The sequence below is a fragment of the Fulmarus glacialis genome, unplaced genomic scaffold (assembly GCF_000690835.1).
Source record: "Fulmarus glacialis isolate BGI_N327 unplaced genomic scaffold, ASM69083v1 scaffold10096, whole genome shotgun sequence".
NCBI lineage: Eukaryota > Metazoa > Chordata > Aves > Procellariiformes > Procellariidae > Fulmarus > Fulmarus glacialis.
In genome coordinates this window covers 1-23949 of record NW_009220042.1, presented here as the reverse complement: position 1 = coordinate 23949, position 23949 = coordinate 1, and the positions used below count along the sequence as shown (strand labels likewise).

Here is a 23949-nt window from a genome sequence, read left to right as displayed (position 1 = left end):
CCTCTCACTAGGCATTGTGCCAATACAGAACAAAAGGCCTGCCATCCAAAGATTTTGGTCTCTTCAACTCTCCTGGGCAGAGCACAAAGCACCTTTTCATCCTGTACACACCGATAAAACAGTGTAATGCCCCTTCTGCCTGACTAGTCCCAAAACTGAGTACATCTTTCGTAACAGTCTTCTGATTTTTTTAGTCAATATATCATATTGAAAAGTGCTTACTGAATCAAGGTCCAGAATATTTCTGGGATAATGTTAGCTAAAATTTGGAGATTTCTAGAGATCTGTATCATTCAGATGAACAATCAGGGTTTTCTTCAAGTGCAAAGATTGGTTTCATTGCAGAAAATGCTTATATAGTACCGGTGCATAAATATTGCTGTGAGTTCACAGGTGAGACAGTACCAGCAGTCCGTCTTCATGAAGCAAGTCTGCGCATAGCCTAGTGAAATGGTTTTCAAAAGGTGGAGAGAAACAGGCCATAGTTAGTTCTGAGTACACACCGCTTGGAAAAATAAAATGTTTGTGTATATGTAACTAAAAACTACCAAGTTCAACCCGGCCTCAGGGAAGTACAGAGAAAGTAACTGTTCTGAGGCAGCTGCCCTCTGACTTGTGTCTGCATCGGACAATGCAGTCAGGAGGCTGCAGGTCTGAAGGTTACTAGCTCTCACCTTCAAAATGTGCCTATAAAGGTGGAGGACAAAAAGCTCTCAGAACACTCTTTGACCTTGGATTGGTAGTTTTGTGTCTGACTTCTTTTCGTATTTGATGACAATAATATAAATATCTAAGCAATCCTGTGAATAGAAATCAGAATGCAAGTCTTTTTGGCCTGCCATTCCCAAATGCTTTTCTTACAGAATCATGGTGTCTTTCTAGCTTTTTTAATCCTTCATTCTTCTCTGCACTGTGACTTACAGAGGAGTGGAAAGTGCTTCTCCCCATATTAGTTATAAAGAATAATATTTGGGTCTCTTGCAATATTCATACCGACCAAAAAAGGAGGGGGTGAATCAGGAGTACCAACTATCACAATCTACTTACCAAGCCCTGATGAAGTTTGAGAGGCTTTTGCTTAGAGTCTCAGTTTCTTCTCTCACCAATCTGCTTTCTAAGCTGACCTTACCTTTTCCTATGGGACTTCATGCCATGGTAGAAAGTACAATGCAGGGTGATGCTAAGAACCTCTACCCAGGAACAACCTCCTCTTACCTACTTGCCTCCAGGGACCTCTACATCCCACACACACAGCAACCTTGCTGCAGCATTTTGCTAGAGCATGACAGAGAGAAGGGTCACAGCATGCCTCCAGCCCCTTTCCGTTCCTGTTGCTGGGGCAGAGAGGCCGAGCACAGGGCACTACCCCATTTTAGATCGGGAATTAAGAATGGAGTTCTGACTAGTACCACAGTAGCATAATAGGAGGGACACATAATAATCATGCCTTTACCTACATGGAGTGTTGTAATGCTTCCAAGGTATTGGTTTAATCCATCTCGGGCTACAAAAGGGCATTTAGCCCAATCTCCTATTTTCTGAATAAGTGGCCTGTGTGCTGCACCGTTATTTTAGCAATAAGTGCTACTTTATTTTCTGGCAGTATTCTGTAAATACAAAATACCATGGTATTGCTTTAATGGACTTGTATTGTTGCATGTTAGTTATGTTATGTAGTACATTGCTTTGCTGCAGTTTCCTGTAAAATGTTCAGGTTGTGCAAGAAGGTGTCTGCTGTGTTAAAAGGAGAAATGAAGGAGGGAGGTTGACCATAATTTTGAACTCAGGTGCCTCAAGCCTTACCAAATCTTCTTTTAAGCACCTAACTCGTGTTAGATCTATTTATAAGCCTGCATAAGGCAAAAGTAGTCCTAAAGTGACAGAGATCAGGAGATGCTTGTGCACATATAATCCACTACATTTCAAGAAAAACTTGACTTCCTCCACTAAGCACTGACATTCAGGTGCCCAGGGAGGATATTTATTTATGGAGAAGGAAACTGTTGAGGGCTTAGTTCATCCAGCATAGTCTCACAGCGTGACTCAATGCTACAGGCAAAGGAATAGAGCCAGCGGTATTCTATAAGTAATAGACACGTTCAGTTCTAAAGTGCATACCTCTTCCTGAACATCAAGTTCATCATCAGGCCGGCTTGTTTCTGTGAATTCTATGGGTTCTTTAGACTCCTGCATGAGTGAAATCTTGGCAGAAAGAAATTAAGAAACATGATGAGTTACGTGTTTTCCATATCATTGAAATTGATTTATTACTCTGAAGTACCTTAAGATAACTTCCACAACTTACAAGAGTCTGTTGTTTACTGTTCCTTGACAAAGCTGTTAATTTAGCTCAGCTGGAGGAACTTAAATGTTGAAAAGCTTTTGGTCCTGCCTCTCCCCATATCAGTAGTTATGGCTTTGTAAAAATAATAAAAGCAGAATCTATTTCTAAACTGCTGTATAGCTTTGTCAAAATGTTAATCTCTACTATAAGACAATAGTATGCAAAAATTATCCAAAAATAAGGGTCCCATCCTAGTTATTTATCAGTAATATTGATTTTAATTACTATTTATTCATAATACTGTAATAGTGATTGCTAGGGAAGGAATTGTGGTGAAAAGAGAGGAGAAAATTACAAGGCTATTTTCCTAATGTAGGCCCACATCTATAAATGCTACAGAGTGTTCTGGTTATCTCAAAAACCACAGAATACAACTAGGAAATGCACAGAGAAGGGCAGTAGGAATGAACACTAGTGTGGAACAGCTTCCATGCACACTCACACCAAGTAGAATGGGACTCTCTAGCTTTGATGAGGGGTATATGAAATTATTAATAGTGTTGGGAAAGGGAGCAGGGAATGATTATTCATTGCAACTAGCAATCCAGAAATCCAACAGGCTTAAAACAAACAGGAAATATTTGTCATATAACACATTTAAAATTACAGAACCCATCTCCACAGGATAGCGTCAAGCTAAAACCTGTTAAGGGGTTCCAAAAGGAGTATGACAGACACACTGAAGAAAACTACATCTGTGACAATTAAATATAATGGTCCAAATGCAACCTCCAGCTGAAGAAGTTCTTAAGCTGCTAGTTGTCAGAAACTAGAAAATGTGTCTAAGGATGAGGTGTTCTTTGTATGTCCCGTTTCTCATGTTCTTTTCACTTGCAAGATCCTGGGGTCGACAGACCCTTCCTTTGATCTAGCAAAATATTCATGTACTACAGAAGCTGTCCAATTTACTAGACTCTCACTTTATTTGTACTACAGCTCTGTGTCTAGTTTTCGAACGTGCCATGCTGTAATGGAAATTGCAAGAATGAATGCTAGATGATAGAAGGAAGGGAAACGTACTACTGGATATCCTTACCTTCTCAAATATGGGATCCTGGTTGTCACGGTATGTCATCTGGTTCCTTATGTAGAGCACAGCATCATGGACAGTCAAGAAGAATATGTCTTTTCTGACAATATCATCAAAGAAGGCACTCCGTTCTAGTTGAGACATAAGGTTGTCTGAATAAAAGAAAGTCATAACAGGTTAATACAATTTGAAGTAATTTAAGAAATAAATGTCAAAAGACATAGTGGCAACTATCAGAAATCAAATGTACAAATCAATCAATCAATCATAGCTTTGTCTTGACTTTTGCTTCCCATATTTCCGTTAAACCCCACCATTCTTTGTGTCCCACCGCAGCGCACCATGTTTATCAGTGTGATAATTCACATTTTTATTAGAACAAATGCTCCCACAGACACATCTAGAGATCCCTTCTCATCCCTTCTCATCTTCATTTTATTCTTTGCATAAGTGGTAGTAGAAATATTTGGATGTTTACCTTGATATGAAGCAAAGTATACTCTCACATCAATTCTCTCAAACTCTCTAATTATCTAAAAAAATAAAAGTTTGCAACAAGGCCATAAATAAATAAAGTCTGTAAGGAGAAAATACATATAAGTCTATATGTATAATGTATAGGCACACACACACTTCATTTGTTTCTAAGTGTCTTCATTGCAAATTGTATGTTTTGTTTATTCATCATAAATAAGGAACTGGTATACTTTGCTATACTTAAAGGTCCAGTAGTTAAGTACCTGGTTGCTGAAGTGGCCTATCTTCGACTATGTAAGTGGAACTATTAGCTTTACATATACATACATTGCTGCCTGTTAAGGTTCTCATTCTGTTCTCATAATAGGAATAATCGTGTCTCTTCAAGTAAGAACCACATGGGCCTGAGCAAGCTTTATTTCTCTCCATGTATGTGTGATATGATACAATCTTTCACTGGCACATGCAAATTTTTTTTACACAGATTTATCCCTCATGCAGTGCACCAGATGGACCTGTTCTTGGATGAAAAAGCTGCATATGGAAAGGGTCATGTCTGTGGACCTCATATCTCTTTTGTCTCAGAAGCCGGAACTGAATTGAAACTAGGCAGAAGGCTGAAGCAAGGCACACAGCATTCCTGTATTCAGTGAGTTAAAAGGGGAGACTGGATTCTGCCTCTGGTTCCCTGGTGGCAGGCAAGTCTCTCACCTCTTTCAGAGGTGATTGCTAATTCCATCTCCTTCTGTTCATTGACAAACCAGGGTCTTGGTTTATAGATAGGCTAAGCAGTCCCAACCGCAAAATGAATCAGAATCACAGAATCATTTAGGTTGGAAAAGACCTTTAAGATCATTGAGTCCAACCGTTAACCCAACACTGCCAAGTCCACCACTAAACCATGTCCCTAAGCGCCACATCTACACGTCTGTTAAATACCTCCAGGGATGGTGACTCAACCACTTCCCTGGGCAGCCTCTTCCAAGGCTTGACAACCCTTTTGGTGAAGAAATTTTTCCTAATGTCCAATCTAAACCTCCCCTGGCACAACTTGAGGCTGTTTCCTCTTGTCCTATCACTTGTTACTTGGGAGAAGAGACTGCCACCCACCTCACTACAACCTCCTTTCAGGTAGTTGTAGAGGGCAATAAGGTCTCCCCTCAGCCTCCTCTTCTCCAGACTAAACAACCCCAGATCCCTCAGCCGCTCCTCGTAAGACTTGTGCTCTAGACCCTTCACCACCTTCATGAAGTTAGTGAAAGCAACAATCTAAACATATCGTAAAAGACTAAAGACTGAACAGTCTGGTCCTACACACTTGTAACTGGGCACCAAAAAATAATGGAAATACTTGGCCTTAATCTCTTTGCCTCATTTCCCTCTCTGTAAACTAGGAATATTATCTCTTTATTACGTAGTGTGATGTTTGAAGATGGATTAATGGATGTTGATGAAGTGCTCTGATATTAGCCACAGAAAACCCTATAAGGAAATGAATCATTCTTCCTTCCTTCATAATTTAAATAATATGGAGTGAATAAATAAATCTTGTGGCTAAAGACTGAATTGATGGTAAGACAAAATTTTTACTACCTCTGTGTTGAGTGAGCACCAGCCCAGATTAAAGCAGGAGGCATGTGGAGAGAAAATATATAACTAAAATATTTCATAACATATGCATACACGGGGACCACATTTTGCAGTTCTAATTTTAGAGTACTTGACCATGCAACCTTCATATTGTTCTTTTAATGCATTTTTTGGATTTTTTTTCCACCTAAACGCACACCCCAATATTCTACCTCTTGCGGTGTAAGTTTTAAAGGTATTTTTCAACAACAGACTTTTAAAAACTCAGAAATTAACTTCAGCTATCAGCTCTCGATTTACATACTACTGACTAGTTTCATTTTCATGGAACACCAGAAAAAAATGCCCTTACCGTTTTTATTGATCTCACAGCTACAATATCCAAGAAGGTTACTGCTCCAAAATCAAGAATGAGACTGTGGATGGGCACCTTGGGGATATTTACTTTGACTGGGAGTTCTGAATTCCAGTCCACCTGGATCTCTACTTCTTTGGTGGGAACTTGAAGGTCTTCGTTGTCTTCAGGTTCCTCATCAGTCTCAAAAGCTTCATTATTAATACCAGGCTCACTGATGATGCCATTCTAATGTGCAGATAATATATGGAATATAGCATTTAATCACAGAGAAAGTTTTGGAGTTACGGGAAATGCTTCCCTGCGATACTTCTGTTTCAGGAATGAACAAGACCGATACTTGTGACTGGTACCCCTTGCTCCCAACCCCTGCTAATGTGGTTAGCATAACTAATGCCATTTTATAAGGCAAGCAGCCATTCTCTGCGACCGAGCAGGTCATGTATTGATTCCCTTTCCCCTCATTCTCAGGCCTTCAAGGTCCTGTGAACCAAGCTGACAAACCAAACAGATTTCTTCTTCCCCTCCCTACCAGCCTCAAGATTCCTGGGCGCCAGGCTGATTACTCCCTTCCTTACCAGGCACCCAGCCAACCAGATGTTGTTGATGACCCCGTCACAGAACAGGGAAGTGTAACAGTGCCCAGAGCACTGTCCATAAAATCAAGCAGTTACAAGTCCCAAGTGGAGAATTTGGACCGGAACTGCTGCTGGACAGTGAGACCCGTGACCTTTGGTGGCCAGGGACACCTCCACTGTCGTCTGCTTCCTCCCAGGACTGGGTGAGTGACTTGTCTTCTTTTATATGATTTTTGAATCTAGATTATGATTGTTATACTGATACATCAAACCATGTATTAAGATCTGACCTTATCAGCAGAGGGTCTAGGTGATTAGAAACTATAAGTTAAGTTGTATTATAAATTCTGTATTATGCTACTTATAAATTGTACTATCTTGATTGTGTGTGTAGAAATCCTGTGCCATTCTAATCATAACTTCTGTGCTATACTAATCATAAAATCCTGCTAAGAAAAATAAAGCTTTAATTGTAACTACAATTTAGTGCCATCATCATTCTGCCAAGGATCCCTAAAAGAACCTGTCTATTCCCTTAGTGTCAGGTGACAATACTGCATCCAAGAATTTAAAGAAAAACAAGATAGAGCATATAATTACCTCCTCCTCTGTGCAGTGTATTTCCTTTCCTTTTTTTTTTCTTTGTTAAAAGAGCATCTTCCTGCAAAAACGCCACTATCCAGGAAAATAAATACCTCAGAGCTACTCCCTCCCTCAATAGCTTTATTTCTAGGAGATATTTAAGACCAGTATTTTCAGCTTTGAATTAGAGTTACTATATATGATAACATGGTAAAATGACTAGGTCAAAAGCTGGAATGTCACATAACTGAGCATTTAACTGCATCATAAATGGTAATATATAGGGGAAATACTGCATCCTGCACTGAAAGCAATGACAACAGAAAACCCATTTCTAACTTAGAGCTTTGGAGATTTAATAGGTTGCCTGCACCTGTCCAATTAAATGTAAGCATTTAATTATTGAAATGTACATTCCATACTCAGAGGAACATATGCTGCTTTCTTTAAAGAGGATGTGGAAGCTATGTCTACCAGCCAACTGATACAGCTCGCTGTGCATAGAAGCTGGATGATAGGAGCATGGACACATGAAAGAGACGGCATTTTTACTGCACAGAGACAATCCGACGTGGTGAGGGATAGAGGTAAGATCAGGGAATCTCTTGCTTCCTCTCCTGTTAACACTATGACTGTTACAGCTGCCTGAATATGGGACTTTGGCAATAGGTGTACTGCTCTGCTAAGTCTCCTGCAGGTCCCAGACTTCCTACCATAGTAAGTCACACTTTTCCATCTTCATTTTAAAGATGAGTACAGAGGAACCCATAACTAAGGCTAAAGTAATAAGCTCTAACAGTAATTCTTTGAGAAAAAAGAAAGAAAAAAATTTGATTTACCTTAGTAGCTTTTAATTTCCCCTTCTTGATTAGCTTTTGTATTTTCCTCAGTGCTTTGAGTCTCTTATTATATACCTTGACTGCATCAAATCCCACCTACAGAAAAAGGATCAAGACATCAAAATGATTTAATTTTACCTAGATATAATTCTGAGGAAATCTCAAAGACAGTTAAGAAGCATCCAAAACCATCACATGTCACTTACTGTGGATTTGAGGCTGCTTTTCAGTCCATCGATGTTAGCATAAAAAATTGGACTTGAAAACTTGAGAATCTTCACACCTTCTGGTTCTATAACCTGTTGCCAAAGAATATAAGGTTAAGCAGCAACAACCATATTTTGGCTAATAACAAGCAGCTTAACTGTTTCAACAGTTCAACTACGTATCTAATTCTCAAAAAATGGTGAATCTTTGCTGATAATTGAGGTGATTCAGTTTTTAGAAGCTTACAGCCCCAGCATGTAATATGGACCAACCATCTGAATCAAGATGAAGAATTTAATGAAAGAAATTGTTATCTTCAAGCACTCCACTTCCAAGTTCAGGTTGTCCACAATATGCAAGGCACAACTTTGTCTTACACTGGCTTGTAGACTGAAGGGAAACAACTCAGCAATGACTTACATTTTTGTAGTCCTTGACCTTTTTGTAGATGTCTGTGCCAGGAATGTTTCCAAAGCCACCCCATGAAGGGCTAACAGAAACAAAAAGAAAAAACAGTGAAGGTAAATATCATACTTAGGCATTCACAGAATTGAAGGGATTGTTGCATACAAACTGTCATAGACTCTTGTAGTCTGCTCTCTTCTGCCAAACTAATAGCCTCATTGGAAGTGTTGTATTTTTGTTTTGCGTCACTGTGCAAGGGTCTTTTTCCAATTTGTAGTGAATGGTCCTTTTTAAAGACAAGGTACTTTGGTCTCAGCCTACTTGCTGCAGCATTTTTATGTAGACCTGAATGAATAACTTGTTCCCTTTGTTTCCCAAACCAGAAAAATGTTTTAAAAGGAGATTAGTTTGGTTTGAACGAAAAAACATTTTTTCTTATTCTGAAAAAAAATTGATCACTTTTTTCGTTTCAAATCAACTGAAACAATACATTTACATTCTTTTCAGATTACTTAAAACTTTTTGTCCAAACCTTTTAATTTTTATTTCAGTCAATAACAAAACAAAAACATTTTGCAGTCTCCAGATATATTTTTAACAGTTGAAGCAAATTGTTTTGAAGTTTGTAAAGCCTCGCCTCCCTTTTATATTTTGATTTCACAAATCTGAGTTGAATTTGGGAATGTTTTTTGAGGCTCTTCAAATTCCGTTTTTTATAATCTACTATTCTGCAACAACTTCTGCAAGGCTTTATTTTATGCATTTGCTGGCAGTGCAACTATCCGTTGGTATTGCTAGTAACCATACTCTCTGGACTCCAGGCTGAAGGAAATTAGTTATGTTGTATTTTCATAGAAAAGATCAATGAAAAATAACAAGATGGCCAAAGAAGATTCTGCAAAGCCACCTTTTCTCACCATTCCACTACCATATGTTCTTTGAGCAGCAACAAATCAGCCACGAGCACAAAATTTTGTCTTATTCTTATGCTTTCTCTTCCTTGTCTTTCACAGGCATGCACTCAGTCTTGTATAAGCAATAAGTGAAAAGGTTATTGGCATGTGCAACATACTGTAGTAATATTACATGCTAAGAGTTACTATAATGATCAATTAACTACAGAAGCCATTCATACATCTTTTTATATTTCATCTGGAACGTTCCTATCCCCTTCCAGAACTCAGCTATGTGGGTACATAAAGTACTGCTGGAGTACTGTGTCCAGCTCTGGAGTCCTCAGTTCAGGAAAGACATGGACTTGTAGGAGCGGGTGTGGAGGAGGGCCACAAAAGTGGTCAGAGGGATGGAACACCTCTCCGATGAGGAAAGGCTGAGACAGTTGGGGTTGTTCAGCCTGGAGAAGAGAAGGCTTCAGGGAGACCTTATTGCAGCCTTTCAGTACTTAAAGGGGGCTTATAAGAAAGACGGGGACAGACTTTTTAGTAGGGCCTGCTGCGATAGTACAAGGGGTAATGGTTTTAAACTGAATGGTTAGATTGGACATAAGGAAGAAATTTTTTACGATGAGGGTGGTGAAACACTGGAACGGGTTCCCAGAGAGGTGGTAGATGCCCCATCCCTGGAAACATTCAAGGTCAGGTTGGACGGGGCTCTGAGCAACCTGATCTAGTTGAATATGTCCCTGCCCACAGCAGGGGGGTTGGACTAGATGACCTTTAAAGGTCCCTTCCAACCCAAACTATTCTATGATTCTATGATGATTCTATGATAAATAACTTATGACTAAGTACCACCAGAGTACCCAAGATGATAAAATAATGCAGCTTCTCTTTTATCAGTGTAATTAAATGATAGCACATAAACAGTGTTTTGTTCTAAAGAACAAAAGATTTTTTCCATTTCAAAATTTTTGTAAACCCAAGCAGATTTTCTGCCACAAATCATCTTTCTTTTCAGCATATTGTCTTCCTTTTTCATGGTATAACACTAACAATTATTTCTGATCCTGATTACTTACAACTGAACTCTCAGCACAACTGTCAGCAATCCAAACAAAAGGCCAGCAAGTAATCCCAAATCAAGTCCCAGAATGATGGATGCTACACATGTAAAAACCCAGATCATCTGGAGAGGAGATAACAAATGTAAAGTCTGTTAATTATAACATACAACTCCTGGTCACGCTAAAGAATCACTAGACCAGACAATATGAGTAGCAAAAGAATTTAACTTTGGAGATGATCATAGTACACTGGCAATTAACTGACTTCCACACAGAAGTCATCCTCTTCCTCCAAGATGCTTCTATCCATCACTATCTTATTAGGCATAGTTAGCTTTCTAGGAAATAATTTTTTTTAACATAACAACATTTTTCAAGGATCCAGTTACTTTGGCGAAATTAAAGGGGATACAGTTAACCATTGCATTTTCTTCTTTCTGATGGTGGCAGTCGTTGTTAATCTTTCTTTAGAAATTGCAAAGAACTTATTTTCCCAAGATGTAAAATACTGTAAGATGCCCACCTGCAGACATATAGAGAGGGAAGGGGGGTCCCCAGTGATATCTAAGGATCAGAACTATTCCAAAGAGGTATTTCATATTAACAGGTTAATGGCACTCTCTAAAGTCTCTACTGAAAATTCAGGCAGAACAGTTGAAGTGGGCTCCTCGATTCCTCTCTACGTCACTGCCCAGGCAGAACACCCAGTGGACCCAATCATACAAAATGCTGAGTGCCCACACTTCTCACTGAAGTCAGTGGGATCTTTTACCTATAAAGAGGACTAGTAAATAATTGACTAAAAAATTCCAGATCCACCTAAGGCAGGTACTGCCCAATGACACACACTGTAAAATCTATGCATAGTAAGGACTCTATGGAGAAAATACTTTCAATGCAATCTTTTCCTTCCCTAACAGCCACACTGAAGGTCTATTCCACAGAAGACACAGTGGGAGATGTGAGCAAGTACCCTGAGATATGGTTATAGTGGTTCCTAAGAAAAGCCTGTTCATATATCCCACAGCATGCCAAATGAATCCACATTCTAGCTTGGATTAGTCTTGCTACAACAAGAAAAAGTATTTTCTGAGAACTACCTGAGATTATCCAGGCAAATGGGATGCTAATGTGGTAACAACATAAATATATATACATGAATTAAGAAAAGGTCAGCTTTTCTGACCCATTTAAACTGTGCAAAAGATAAAAGCAGAATGGTAAGGGTGGCAACAGGCCATCTTTATTCTGATTTTTAAGCCATCTCAACACAAGATTGCTGTAAACTATGGTAATTGCTATGAAGAAGTCATCACTGCACAGGAATACCCTGATTGGCACCCTTACTGTGGGGCATAGGGGATAAAGAAGATAAGCAGAATACTGTGTAAAACTCTAAAATGGGGAATTTTTAACTGACCTCACAGCACTTGCATTTTGAGGACACACATAAAAGTTTTCTGATGTTAACTCTACAAAATTTTGTTTACGTGGTAGTTAAGAAAAACTTGGATGGCATTAAAAGGCAAAAAGAAAACCAGACAAAAACATTTGGGAGAAAAGAAAAAATTAGGTTACTTACAGCATCCACTTTATTCTGTCTCCACAGACGGGGAACATCAAACAGTTGCATGAACATCCCTTTCAAGTTAGCTATGACTACAGCTGCCAACACAGACTGTGAAGAAAAATGATGAAAAAGTGTTATTCAGAAGCAAAGATGCATATTAAGATAGTGCTCAACATTATACACTATAAACCAGAGCCTCATCTGGTATCAATCACCATAGTTTAAACAGGGCTATTAATCCTGCCCATCAAAGTTGAGCATTTGGATCTGATTGATGCTGGTGGCTGTGCTGCAGAGGACAAGTACGGTACCTTTTGTAAGGGCTCTAGCAATTTCCCCAGGGCAACAATGGAAATCAAAACAATCCCAGCTGAGATGATACCAGCAACCTGTGAAGAACAGAGTGTTTATAGGAAATGAACTTATTAAGACTTTATCTTATGTTTCTAGGATTACAAAGAAAAATGTACAAGTAGTTGCACATTACATTTCTTTAGGAACAAGGAGACCTGCCAAAATGCCATTGTGTTTAGGCGTACATGGGCAATCATTATACACTTCAGCTAACACAGAGAGAATTCAATTAAGCAGGTAGTGTAAACAACTGCACGCAAAGTAGTAGCTCTTGGAGGGGTTATGTTGCGTAGATAAATGAAAGGAGCAGAGTCTGTGTGTCAGCCGGAAAAGGGGCTGCTGGATAACCTGTAGTTCTCCACTGTTAGAAAGTGCAAAGCTGTAGTACCGTAAAACAGAGCAGCATACGCAACATAAGAAAGATGGCACATGGGCAGATGATGAATGGCATACGGCAGGGCTGCTCAGGCCAGCACATGGGAGCTTAAATACCTCATAGGGAGGTGCGGGGAATTTCTGCTGTGACAAACTCAGTCCCTTAATTGGGAATTAAATTCTGGGGAATTAGGCTTGAAGGATTTCTGACCCCTAATGTAACTCATGCTATGTAGAACTTGATTGCCCTCTTCTGGCAGAGCTACAAAAATGATTCACTACCAGAGCACAAGCTGCTGGCTAAGATACCTGTGGTTTTCCATGTGCCAGCAACACAATCATTGTAGGACTATTTTCATCCCATTGTGAAAGCTGTGCCCTATATAAAAGTAAATGTACTTGTGCACAGTACTATTAAGAAGAGGTCATTACCTGAGTCTTTCCACCAGTACTTTCTTGGACTGCAGTCCGTGAAAGAGCAGTAGTTGCAACAAAACAAGAAAAGGCACCTGAAAAAATGTTGCTGAACCCAAAGGCAATAAACTCCTGAAAGATAATCAGATGATGCTGTAAATACAGATGCCTGAAGATGATTTTGCAATGGAGAATGACAATAGCTTCTACAGTAGTTTATAAAGTAGGTAGCACGATAATATTGAGAAAAGTATGGGTTAGTAATAGCTGTTAAATGTTTGCACAAATTCTTCTTGTGCCAGTGTAACTACCTGTCTTTGGAAATCAATACAATGAAGTTGGTATACTCTCCCTAACATGGACATACTTCTCTTAGTACAAAGACATTTAAAGCTTATTTCCATCAATGTTATCAAACCTAACATTTCTAACAATTACACTCGTATAATTGCATCAACAAATGGGACTAGTATAAATTTAACTCCCAAGTATCGTCAGCTAAACAAATAATTTTAATCAGTACAACAGTCTGAGTTCAGACAAGCCTTTAATTAATGCAAAGCATTGTATTATTAGTAGAACTGATCAGGACCTTTGCAATAAAACAGTTTCACTGAAAACTTCTAGTTTGTTGAGCCAGAAGTTTTTCACTCTGAACATCCCAATGAACTCATGCTGAGTCCCAGGCAGTGTTCTCATAGATTTGCCCCAGCGTCACAGATGCTGGTGCCTACTGATGCTGGTTGTTCTGCTCAAGTGACAAGGACCCTGGGAGCTTTATGTCCTGGGATCTGGGCCATTCCTCTGCTGGGAAATGAGGCGTTTGGGAGCTGCCTGCAACCCATATAATTGACAGAAACATTGTTTTCGCCAAGCTGACACAGTCACAAGAGCTTTTCACTCACTGCAAGTTTTTAAAAACATAATTTGAGATTTGATTTTGACTCTCTCCCTTCTTTTCCCCAAAATGAAATTTCCTGTAAGCTTTTCATTAAGCTCCAACTACAAGAGCAGGATTTTAAAGTCATGTTCTTTAACAGAACAGATCTAGATGATTCATGCCTATTCCTGCATAACAGCTGTGCCTGCAAGAAAATGTTGGAAGTATAGTTCCTGGTGTTCATAGGTCTTAATAATCTATGAATCTATGAAGACAAAATAAATACTAGCATATAATAGCATTGACCTGTCTTTCAAAATTATTTTACTACCTGCTTTTATGATGTTATTTTAACTTCTCCAGTTCAAGTAAACCATTTGCCCATCATTCATGGCTGCATGTGTAAAATTCATAGCATAGTATTGAAAGGAAGGCACTTTGCTTTTATAGACAGTAATTCTACTACTACAATATTTAATTAGTATCTTTGAAGCACATCAGTGCTGGCAGAACAGCATATTCAACAAAAGAACAGCATAAACAGCACTTCCAGAAATATGTATTGTTCATTCAGATTTATTAAACTGAAAGTCAATGCATTTTAGGCAACTGTAAATCAAAATGTTATCAGATATGAACTTTGTGTATTGTAAAGTGACCAGCATGTTCAGTATAATTCTGTTACATACTGCAAAACAGTGTTTCCAAAATCAAACTTTAGCACTAAAATAAAGAAGGACTCATTAAACAGAGTGCTTAGCTTATCTGTTTATTGTAGTGAGTGTATCTTCTCATATGTTCAAAGGATAAAATTCAAAATTAGCATAGATGCAGGCCAAGGAAGCTTTCTGACATTTTTCTGCCACGCCCATGGGCAAGCCACATAATCCCTGGTAAACACTGAACAACTGCAGGAATCCTCTAAGAGCTTGTCAATGCATAGCTCATGTAACGTTCTAGCTATGTGCCTTTAGAAACCAATGGTTAAAACAATTCAGACATTTGGTGCAGACAGTTATTCAAGTATGTTCATATGCTGGTAGGCATTTACTTCTGTGAAGCTGCAGGACTTAGCTATTACAAGTATATTGATATTGATGTAACTGGTGTCATTCTGAGAAGTTCAATAATTTATTCTGTAGGAATAAAATCATGCCTTAACAGTTCAGCTGATACAAATCCTGCATGTAGACTAAGCCTAAATAAAGCTGTCTGGAGCAGCTTCTTCGCTTGACATTGTCTTCCTCCCCGCCCCCCCCAGCAACACACCTCAAAATATGCCTTATGAGTAGAAATGGAAAGCAGGTTGCTAAAGCGGGCCATGTCAACTCAATATCACCAGAAAATTGCCCTAGAGAGTGCTTAGCTTTAATTACCTTTTCAGACCTACTGCAGTCTCTAAGGCAATACAGAAGGAATTAATTAGTATGAAAAGCCCATACTGAAGATAGAGCATATCTGGCTCATCTCTGTGTGGTAAATTTGTCAGGTAATATATGGCTGTTTCAGCTACTTTTTTTCAATTATTGTAAGAATTTCTCCTGTCAGACTTCAACTTTAGTCTGAAAAATATGTGTGAATGATGTTTCTTTCATTTGGCTACAAAAGTCAACATAAAACAGAACTTAAATTCACTATGTTTATAAACTATTTTGGTTATACATACCTGGTTTCCATCAATAGCATAGTCATATTTGGTTGCATATACCTTTCCCACAGATACGGCAATAGCATAAGCAACAATAGCAATGGAAAAGGAGGCTGCTATCATCTGGGAAAACAGGCTGACATCTGGAGGTTCGGGAGGCAAAAATCTAGCATTTAGAAAATATATTAATGTTATCAACTTTGATCAAATTCTGTTCTTACTAGAATTGTCAAGGAGTTTGAGGCGGAGGCATACTGGTTGCTTTTAATATGAAGTATAATGTTGCAAGTTAATAAAAAGGTGGAAACAGCCCATTGACATACAGAACACACTTATCTAGTTCACCATAGCCCAAATCCTGATGCTATTAGTTAACAACAAAGCTCCCATTGTTCTCAGCATGACTGAGATTTGGCCTTATGATAGCAAAGTGAAAAAGTATATTTTTTGAAGCATTGAATAAAGGATGTATTGAATAGTATGATGAATGACATAAATAAGTTAATGATACTTCATACTATTGTTAACATAATTCTTCAGAAGATCTCAAAAACATTTTATCCCCTACTGTGTTTCCATAAATTTTAATTAATCAAGCCCTGAATACCAAATGGAATGTGAAGGTTACTACTGTGAAGTGCTCTGAATCTTTCAAGTGAAAGTCTCTACCAGTGTAATCCTGAACATCCTTGCTCCTGTGACTATGGAAGTGACAAGATTGATTGGGATAACAGTAGTGGCATGAATATGAACCACAGTGGGATAACTCAGGTCTATAAAAATTAAATCTATGCAGAATTTCATTACTAAAAATCCTTTAATTTGTTTTTTTAAATTTTCCATAGTCATATATTCACTTCATGAGCATGAAGCAATTAATTCTCAGATGAACTTCATGAATCAGGTAGACATTCCTAAGCCCATTTTACAGGTGAAGGAAAGCTAGGCAACATATTTAGGTGGCATAATTAACAGATCCAGAAGTAAAACTCAGGAAATCTCCAGCTCTGAATTCTAAACTCAGGTTACAGCTCTCAATATCTCTTTTATGTCTTTTCTCTTACCACTGTCATTTTTAGCCAATTAAAATAATACCTATTTCCCAGCAACAACAGCACTCACCCTCTTGGAATGCTCTTAACAATGCCTGCATTGTATTTTTTTTCCAAGTCGGCAGCATATGAAATGCCAGTGGCTACTATTGTCTGTAATAAAATAAAACAACAATTTTAACACTTAAAAAGGGTTCTTGTCTTTCTGTAGCTAGCACCATCTATTTTATCTGTTATCAGGTTTTGTTACGCTCCTTTGCTTACCACAATAACTTCTATTGGTATAGGTATAGGTATCTTGTGTTTGAACCGATCATTTATTTCTTTAACTACCATGCAGACAAAAATGGTGAGGAGTCCAGCAATAAGATCTGCAATGTTGGTGGTACCAATTTTTTCAAATGTTTCAATAAGAGTCTGAAAAATAAAAATGACAACATAAAACATGCCCATGTCCACTTGAAGGATGTGAAAATACTCATGAGAAGATCCAGATGCATGTGGTTTTGGAGGAGGCCAAGTTACTTCTTTGCTCAGGCCCGGAGGAGCCTGAGGATAACATATTGTCACGTGAATGGATTTAATGGTGAATTTAACTGAAAAAGCATAACTGCAAGAATTGTCCACACAGGGGGCTTCTGCTTCCCGATTTTTAGGAAATTAATACTAAGTAAGAAGAGCTAAACCCCTACTTGTGTTTTACCTCTACCTGTTCTTGGAGCAAGGAAGGGAGGATCTATAGCTTCTTCACTTTGTCTGAATAGCAAGTGAGATCCTCATTTTTCTATTCAAAAGACAGCTAGCGGATCCATGGGCAAAACACCGGTTCACTGCATGCCCAGTACATATGGTCTGTGGATGACATGTTTCCTATTTCCACTGTTGACATCTGGAGAATAAGTATGAATATGTGGGTCCTGCCAGGCTGTGGAGAATCCTACACTTGAGAAAAGCAGTCACTAAACCTCACCTTACGATACATTAACCCTCCCAGCAGAGTTCAGTCCCAGGCTAGAGGACTTTCACAACTGGGCTGCAATAGGCAGCTCCCTTCTCTACCCTTGCTATGCCCTTGCTTGGTCCTATTGTTTATTGCAAACAAGTGTACAGAGAAAACATGAGGGGCTGATTACAGAAAAGCTACAAATACTCCTCTGTCCTCCTCTGGGCATCAGGGTAATTCTCAATTGCCCCCTGTCTCCAAGAAAATTTAATTATTCCATGCGTAGTGAAGCAGCTTTAACAGAACGATCTGGCAGAAAAGCAGTTAGAAACAGACTTGCATCCTGGTTAGCTCCCCAAAAACTGAGCTGTCAGTTTAAAGGCAAGGGGAGGGTTGCAGCAGCAGTACTACCATTCTGAAAAGACTCTGGTTGTGAAATAAAATGTCTAAGTGCTTTATTAGCTATGTTTTCTAAGCTAAAGAAGAAGCCTTCCTGAAACACTGAATCAGATGCCTTTCTTCGGGTGACGGAAGCCATCTCTTGCCCATTGTACTGCTTACCATGGATCCCATCGTTACTGACCATCTCTTGCACTGCCTCACTTCACAGGGGAGCAGTAACTTCCTAACTTTGGGTTGTGAATTCTGCTAATGTTGGATGTTTAGTGTTGCAGTTTGTTAAACACCACTTCTGAAGCAAGTCCAAAACTTGCTGAAGCTGACACAGCAAGTCACCAGTTGAGCAGACCAGAAATCACAGACTCTTTGCTCTACACACATCTGCAAACACATGGACTTGGCTCACGTGTAAGAACACAGAAGCTTTGAGCTTTAATCTAAAAAGTCAGCATTCTACTCAGGCTTGCAGGAGCTGGAAGAACCATGTAATTCCTTTTCAAAAATGTTTTCTACTAAATGTACCACCCTTCAATAAACATAAAAAACAGAGATAGAAAAACCTGCTGGATTAATGAGTCCATCACCCTGCCAGGTCTGCTCTAAGGTCTATTAGATAGTACTTTGTCTCATCTAATTTTTGAGTTTTCATTAATTCTGAAAAGGCCCATAACATAATACTTTTTTTTCCGCAATAGTTCACCAGATATTTTTTCTAAATTTTACCTTGCTGTTTGTAGTTATATTCATCCTATTTTTATTACTCTAGATGTCTAATGTATTTTTGCTAGTCTGGTTGCCTGAACTGGCATGTAAAATCTGCAAATACTTTTTTTTTGTCTAGAACAGCCTCTTTTAGAAATCTGTTACTCTAATGTGAAGTGCTATGGAAGATCTAAAACACTATGAACCTGAATAGGTTCATGCTGAAGTCAGTGACAAAACTCTCAATAATTTTCCTGGGGAAGAAGACTATTCCATAATACGAGACCTCTAGGAATTCAGTATTTCGGCCAAGACATTTCTCCATTTGAACATTTTCTCTAAGATCAACAAATGGAGTTGTGACAGCAACCTTTAGCCTCACCTTAGCTAACCAGTAGGTACCTGGCCACAGAGTGGGAAACCACATTTTTCTTTAGGTATTCACAAGTATGGCTACAGTGTGGAATGGAGAACGATGCCCTTTACCAGAACGACCTCTGGTTTAAGCGTAAAGAGGCTTGGGACCGGTCAGCTTTGGGAGATGACCTGACAATGTTAACAAATGATGAAACATCCTTCACAATAAGCCAGAAAGCCAGGGATGGGATGCAAAATAGTCTCCAGAAGTGACAATCTAATGAAGGAAAACTGTTTTGCAGGATAATTACATTTAAACTTTATGTGAACAACTGCTCTGCCTGAAAAAGACTTCAGTATGGCAATTAGACTTTCATGGTCTGGGGAACCAGGAAAGCAGCTACTTAGAGCCCCACAGCTATAAATGAACAGCTGCAGATCTTCATGAGAGTGAGAACTAAACAAACGCCTTCTACTTACCACCATATATATGAACCATTCCTGTATGTAATGGAAGCAGAAGATAAACAATTATGTAAAAATTCTGGCATAAAACCAAAACAGATTAGAAGGGCATACTTACATATATTATGGAAAGGACACCATTATAGTTTTTAGTTGAAACATTTAGGACTATTTTCAATTGTGACACAAGCACTTGAAAAGCAGCTGCAGTTGTGAATCCCCCAACTAGTGGATCTGCAAGGTACCTCACAATGAAACCAATCTGAAGGACTCCGAATATTACCTGGAAAAATCATGAAGAATAACAGCTTGCTAAACAACAAAAAGGTACACTTTTATTTGGTGATTTCTTATGCTTTGATCTTTTCTCTTTGTTGATACAGAGTCTTAGGACCATCTTCCCCCATTGCAGCCTAGTGTAGCTTAATATCATGCCATCCAGGGAAATAAAGGAGACCTGAAGAAATATGTGAAAGGATGCACCATTAGCACTTAGTTTCATGCAGGTCTCTTGGTCTGCAATCACAGGGCTATTCTTCTGTTGTCTGCGCTCCCAGTCAAGCTGCCACAGACTCTGCCCAGGATAAGAAGAATAATCCCCCAAAAGCTCTTCAGAGTTTGAGATGACTTTCCTTCATTTTCATGTTTTACTACAGGAAAACGTCTTACTGCCCTAGTAGGTATTTCCATGCCACATGTTTTCCCATTAAAATTAAAGCAGTATCAACCTTGTGTCTTCAAGCCAACTATTTTACCTGTAAAATTCCAACCAGAAATGTGAGGGTACTAGCAATCAGCACTCTCTGTGCATCTCTGGATTCAGTGTCTATCAGTGTCCCAGTACCATTAGTCCCTGTAGCATTGCTGCCATCGATGAGAAAATTATCATCAGGGGCCATGCTCAATACAACAGATCCCACCATCAAACTGACTACAGGGAATGGACCTGAAATGACAAACAGAACACACTAAACTTTAATATACATTGAAAAGAAGCATTTATCAGACTAGACAAGCAAACTCTAAATCAGAAAAGCCATTTAACATTTTAACTTCAGCGATCAAGCTGTAACATGAATTTTAAATGTGAGAACTGACAGGAAGTAAACCCCATATTTTAAAGAAAGTATTCAGAAAGAATCAACAAGGTTTACCCATAGCCTTGATGTGAGGACCTAGAGCGAGGCTGGAGTGGACACACAGGTTCTGGGTCTCCGCGACAGGCAAGATGATACTGTCCACAGTGATCAAAAAAGGATGCAGCAAGGAAGGCTTGTAGAGAAGTCTAAGAGCTCTGTTTTAGCCATCTTGAGCTTTAGCTGATAGACAAAATGTCTGTTCACACTGCCTACTGAGGCCTTGATCTTGTAATTTCTTGCATAAAGTGTAGCCAAAGACAAGATTTAAACTTCAGCATAAATGCAAGCAAAAAGCATGCAGGGGCACAACTGAAGTTAGCTATTATGCACAATTGCCTGTATAGAGAAGAATAAACCTTAAGTCCCCCAAACCCAACAATATTAATGTTCAGCACAGCCAATTTGGTTCAGAAAATAGTTATCATGTATGAAATATCAATGTTCACAGTAAGGATTAACATTTTGTAACAGATAATTCACTGTAACTTGAACACATGCAGTTACCAACTGAGATGTGCCTTGATGTTCCCAGGAAAAAGTATGTCAGGATGGGAAAAAAGGCAGAATAGAGACCGTATCCAACAGGAACTGCAACCAGCAAAGCATATGCCAAACCTGAAATGACAGATCATCAAAATGTCAGATTTAAAATCTCTCAACAAACTTCTACCTTGTCTAGAATAGACTTTCAGAAAGATTTACTCCTTTTGTCCAAATACAATTTAGAATGTGTTTTGTCTGTAAGTCATTTGGAGGCACAGATGTGGGTATCAATGGCTGTAAATGATTGTATATCCCACGCTGGCAGTTGGATGAGTAAGTACTGAAAGATGTTCCTGTATTTGTATAGGTAGCACAAAACATAGGCTCGGATGTGAAGTTTAAGTGAGGGAACACTGTTGCAAGAGTGAATGGTCTGCCCCTTGAGAGAAAAGAGGGATAATGTGAAGTGTTCTAGTTATAGACAGAAATTTCAAGCACCGACTCTGAATTATGGCACTACAAATATGCTTCAGTATGTTCAGCCCTTCTGAAAATCGGGCCACTTTTTTTTCAGTATCAGCTTATAAACCAAAAGTAAATCACAAAAATTTGAGAGTTTTGATCCTTATCATCATCTTCCTTTGTACACCTGTGCAAGCCGTCAAATCCAACAAACAATGAAAAAAAAAGTTGCCTTCAGTATCATATCCCGGTTAGCTCCCACTGCAGAGTGTATTATTCTCCTTCAAAGATACCGCAAAAACCTATCAGAGTTCAAAACAATTGAAGTCCTGGTCATACTACTGTGACTGGTGGGAGGACTGCAAGCAACACACACAGTTGCTGGGAGGAGTTAGGGACTTCAGGGACCCCAAGATCCCAGAAGCCTCTTTTTTGGCAAACATTTTGGCCAATTTTCCCTGTATCGCATGATTTAGAATTTCAGAACTATATTTTTTAAAAATTACAGCTAGATTTAGATTTGCACTAATTTTTTTTTTTTATGTTTTTCTTTTTAATACATAGATGGGAGACCAAACAGTATATTTCAGAAATCAGTTTTACAAGTGGAATCTAATTGTGAGAAAATCAGGCCCCACTGTAAAAAAATAAACGAGGGGGTTACAGTAAGAATATAATAGCTGTTAAAAGTCATATGAAAAGCCCATCTAGCCCAGTTCATTTTAAAAAGGCAGGGGAGTCCTCTAACTGTGGCACTACCTTCGGCAGAGATCTTCCAGCTCTGACACAGACTCTCTGTGGGTCTGTGAACAAATCACTCATTCCTTAGGTCTCCCTGTGCCTGGGGCAGAAGTTTGTAATGCTTTTTTTCTAACAGTCTGTGGCTTCCTAGCACGCTACAAGGGAACAGACAGTAGGGAATACTTGTGGCTAATTGGGAATGCGTAAACTGCTTTCTTTGTTCCCAGTGTGAATCTTTGCCCCCTTGTGCAAACACTTAATTTCCATTGAGGGAAAATGTGGGGTTGACACAGCTAGCTTAACCTCCCCCGGCCCTGAAAAATTGTGAAAATAGTGTAAGAACACTACTGAGATGAAAGAAATGAATGTGCTGGATCGCATCAGGGTTATAGCCAGTCTTGTCTTTGAAAGTGGACCTTATCAGCTGCCTCAGGCAGAATGGTTCTACACTTTAAGTCTTCCTTGACTAGCTTATTTTAATTAATTTCTGCTCACTTCTGCCACTTTTCTATTTGTTCATCTAATGAATGCTTTCCTAAAAAATGGAATAAGGAAGTAAGGAAAACTTAATATTGCAAGCCATGTACTGTAAATATCCATCAAGTTTATAAATTTTTTTAATGTGAATATGCCACCACCTCCTTGAGGGTTGTTTTCTGCAGATACCTGAACAACTTTATGGGCCAAATTTGAAAGGAGAGTAGATATCAAGGTTGCATTATTTTGAGGCAATAACTAGATTTTTGTAGGCAGCTGCAGGAGAGCTATAGGCTCAGATAACCAAGACCACATGACCTATCTGATTTATCACAATGTAATTAAAATTTTAAATATCAAAATGAATACTCTTTGAGTAAAAGGCTTGGGAAAAAGGTTAAATACATCTTGATAGCACATCAGAGGAAATTTAAATCTTCTAGGCAAGCAGAGAAAAAAAGGAATAAATTAAATCCATCAATTATTTATTGCAAAATAATACCTAATATCTAGTATTAAATAACAAGTCTCAGATTTGTAATTCCATCTGCATAACATCCCTGTGTTCAGACGGCTCCCTTATAGAAACGTCTTCGAGAACAGAGGGCCGATGTGCCTGGATTTACCTTGCAAGGTGGCGACAAGGCCGGTGCTGACCCCCGAGATGATATCACTGATCAGCCACTCTTTCACCCGGTAGTTGGGCAGCCATTCCAGGATGGGCAGAAAGGACTTGGTAATCTGAAAGGCCCTTTTTCTTGAACATCTGCGAGAAAACAAGTGATGAACATACCTCACGGGACTGCAACTGGAAAGCCCCCAACAACAGAAAGCTGGGGCGATGCACATTTTGCGAGGCAGAGATTGGCATGGTCGTGTCTTCCAGACAGGCATGGGGCACATACTGGTGTCAAAAGTGCTGTCCCCTGAAGGAAGCACTCTATGGGCACTGCGTCTACGCACTTCGATATGAAGGGAAGCAAAGATCGATCTATTGACAGATTGGCGTTGTTTGGGCCACTTTATCCTCCGGCGGGTGGAGTTTATCGACGGCGGGACAGCCCGTCCCCCGGCACCCGCTGCCTCCCCTCACGGCTCCCCGCGGGCCCGGCGCGCCC

At 39.1% G+C, this 23949-nt stretch overlaps 1 protein-coding gene across 1 annotated transcript; it reads right to left on the bottom strand.

Annotated features, from left to right (window-relative positions):
* Positions 1 to 418: 418 nt before the first annotated feature.
* Positions 419 to 23680, bottom strand: SLC26A4 (solute carrier family 26 (anion exchanger), member 4). The gene is made up of 19 exons (XM_009580603.1): positions 23458 to 23680; positions 21173 to 21283; positions 20285 to 20475; positions 19648 to 19812; positions 16928 to 17080; positions 16734 to 16816; positions 15630 to 15777; positions 13102 to 13215; positions 12252 to 12329; positions 11953 to 12048; positions 10386 to 10492; positions 8423 to 8492; positions 8002 to 8094; positions 7796 to 7891; positions 5794 to 6024; positions 3853 to 3907; positions 3381 to 3526; positions 2119 to 2202; positions 419 to 442 (listed from the first exon to the last, which is right to left on the bottom strand). The coding sequence occupies exons 1-19, from the start codon at positions 23678 to 23680 to the stop codon at positions 419 to 421; spliced, it is 2268 nt and encodes a 755-aa protein (XP_009578898.1).
* Between the last annotated feature and the right edge of the window lie 269 nt (positions 23681 to 23949).

Excerpts from the sequence above, each read along its gene's own strand:
- SLC26A4 (XM_009580603.1), bottom strand. The coding sequence starts at position 23,680 with ATGTGCATCGCCCCAGCTTTCTGTTGTTGGGGGCTTTCCAGTTGCAGT. Across the intron at positions 20,476-21,172 it reads ATCAAGGCACATCTCAGTTG|GTCCATTCCCTGTAGTCAGT; the intron begins GTAACTGCATGT and ends TTGTCATTTCAG. Across the intron at positions 3,527-3,852 it reads ATACTTTGCTTCATATCAAG|ACAACCTTATGTCTCAACTA; the intron begins GTAAACATCCAA and ends TCTTTTATTCAG.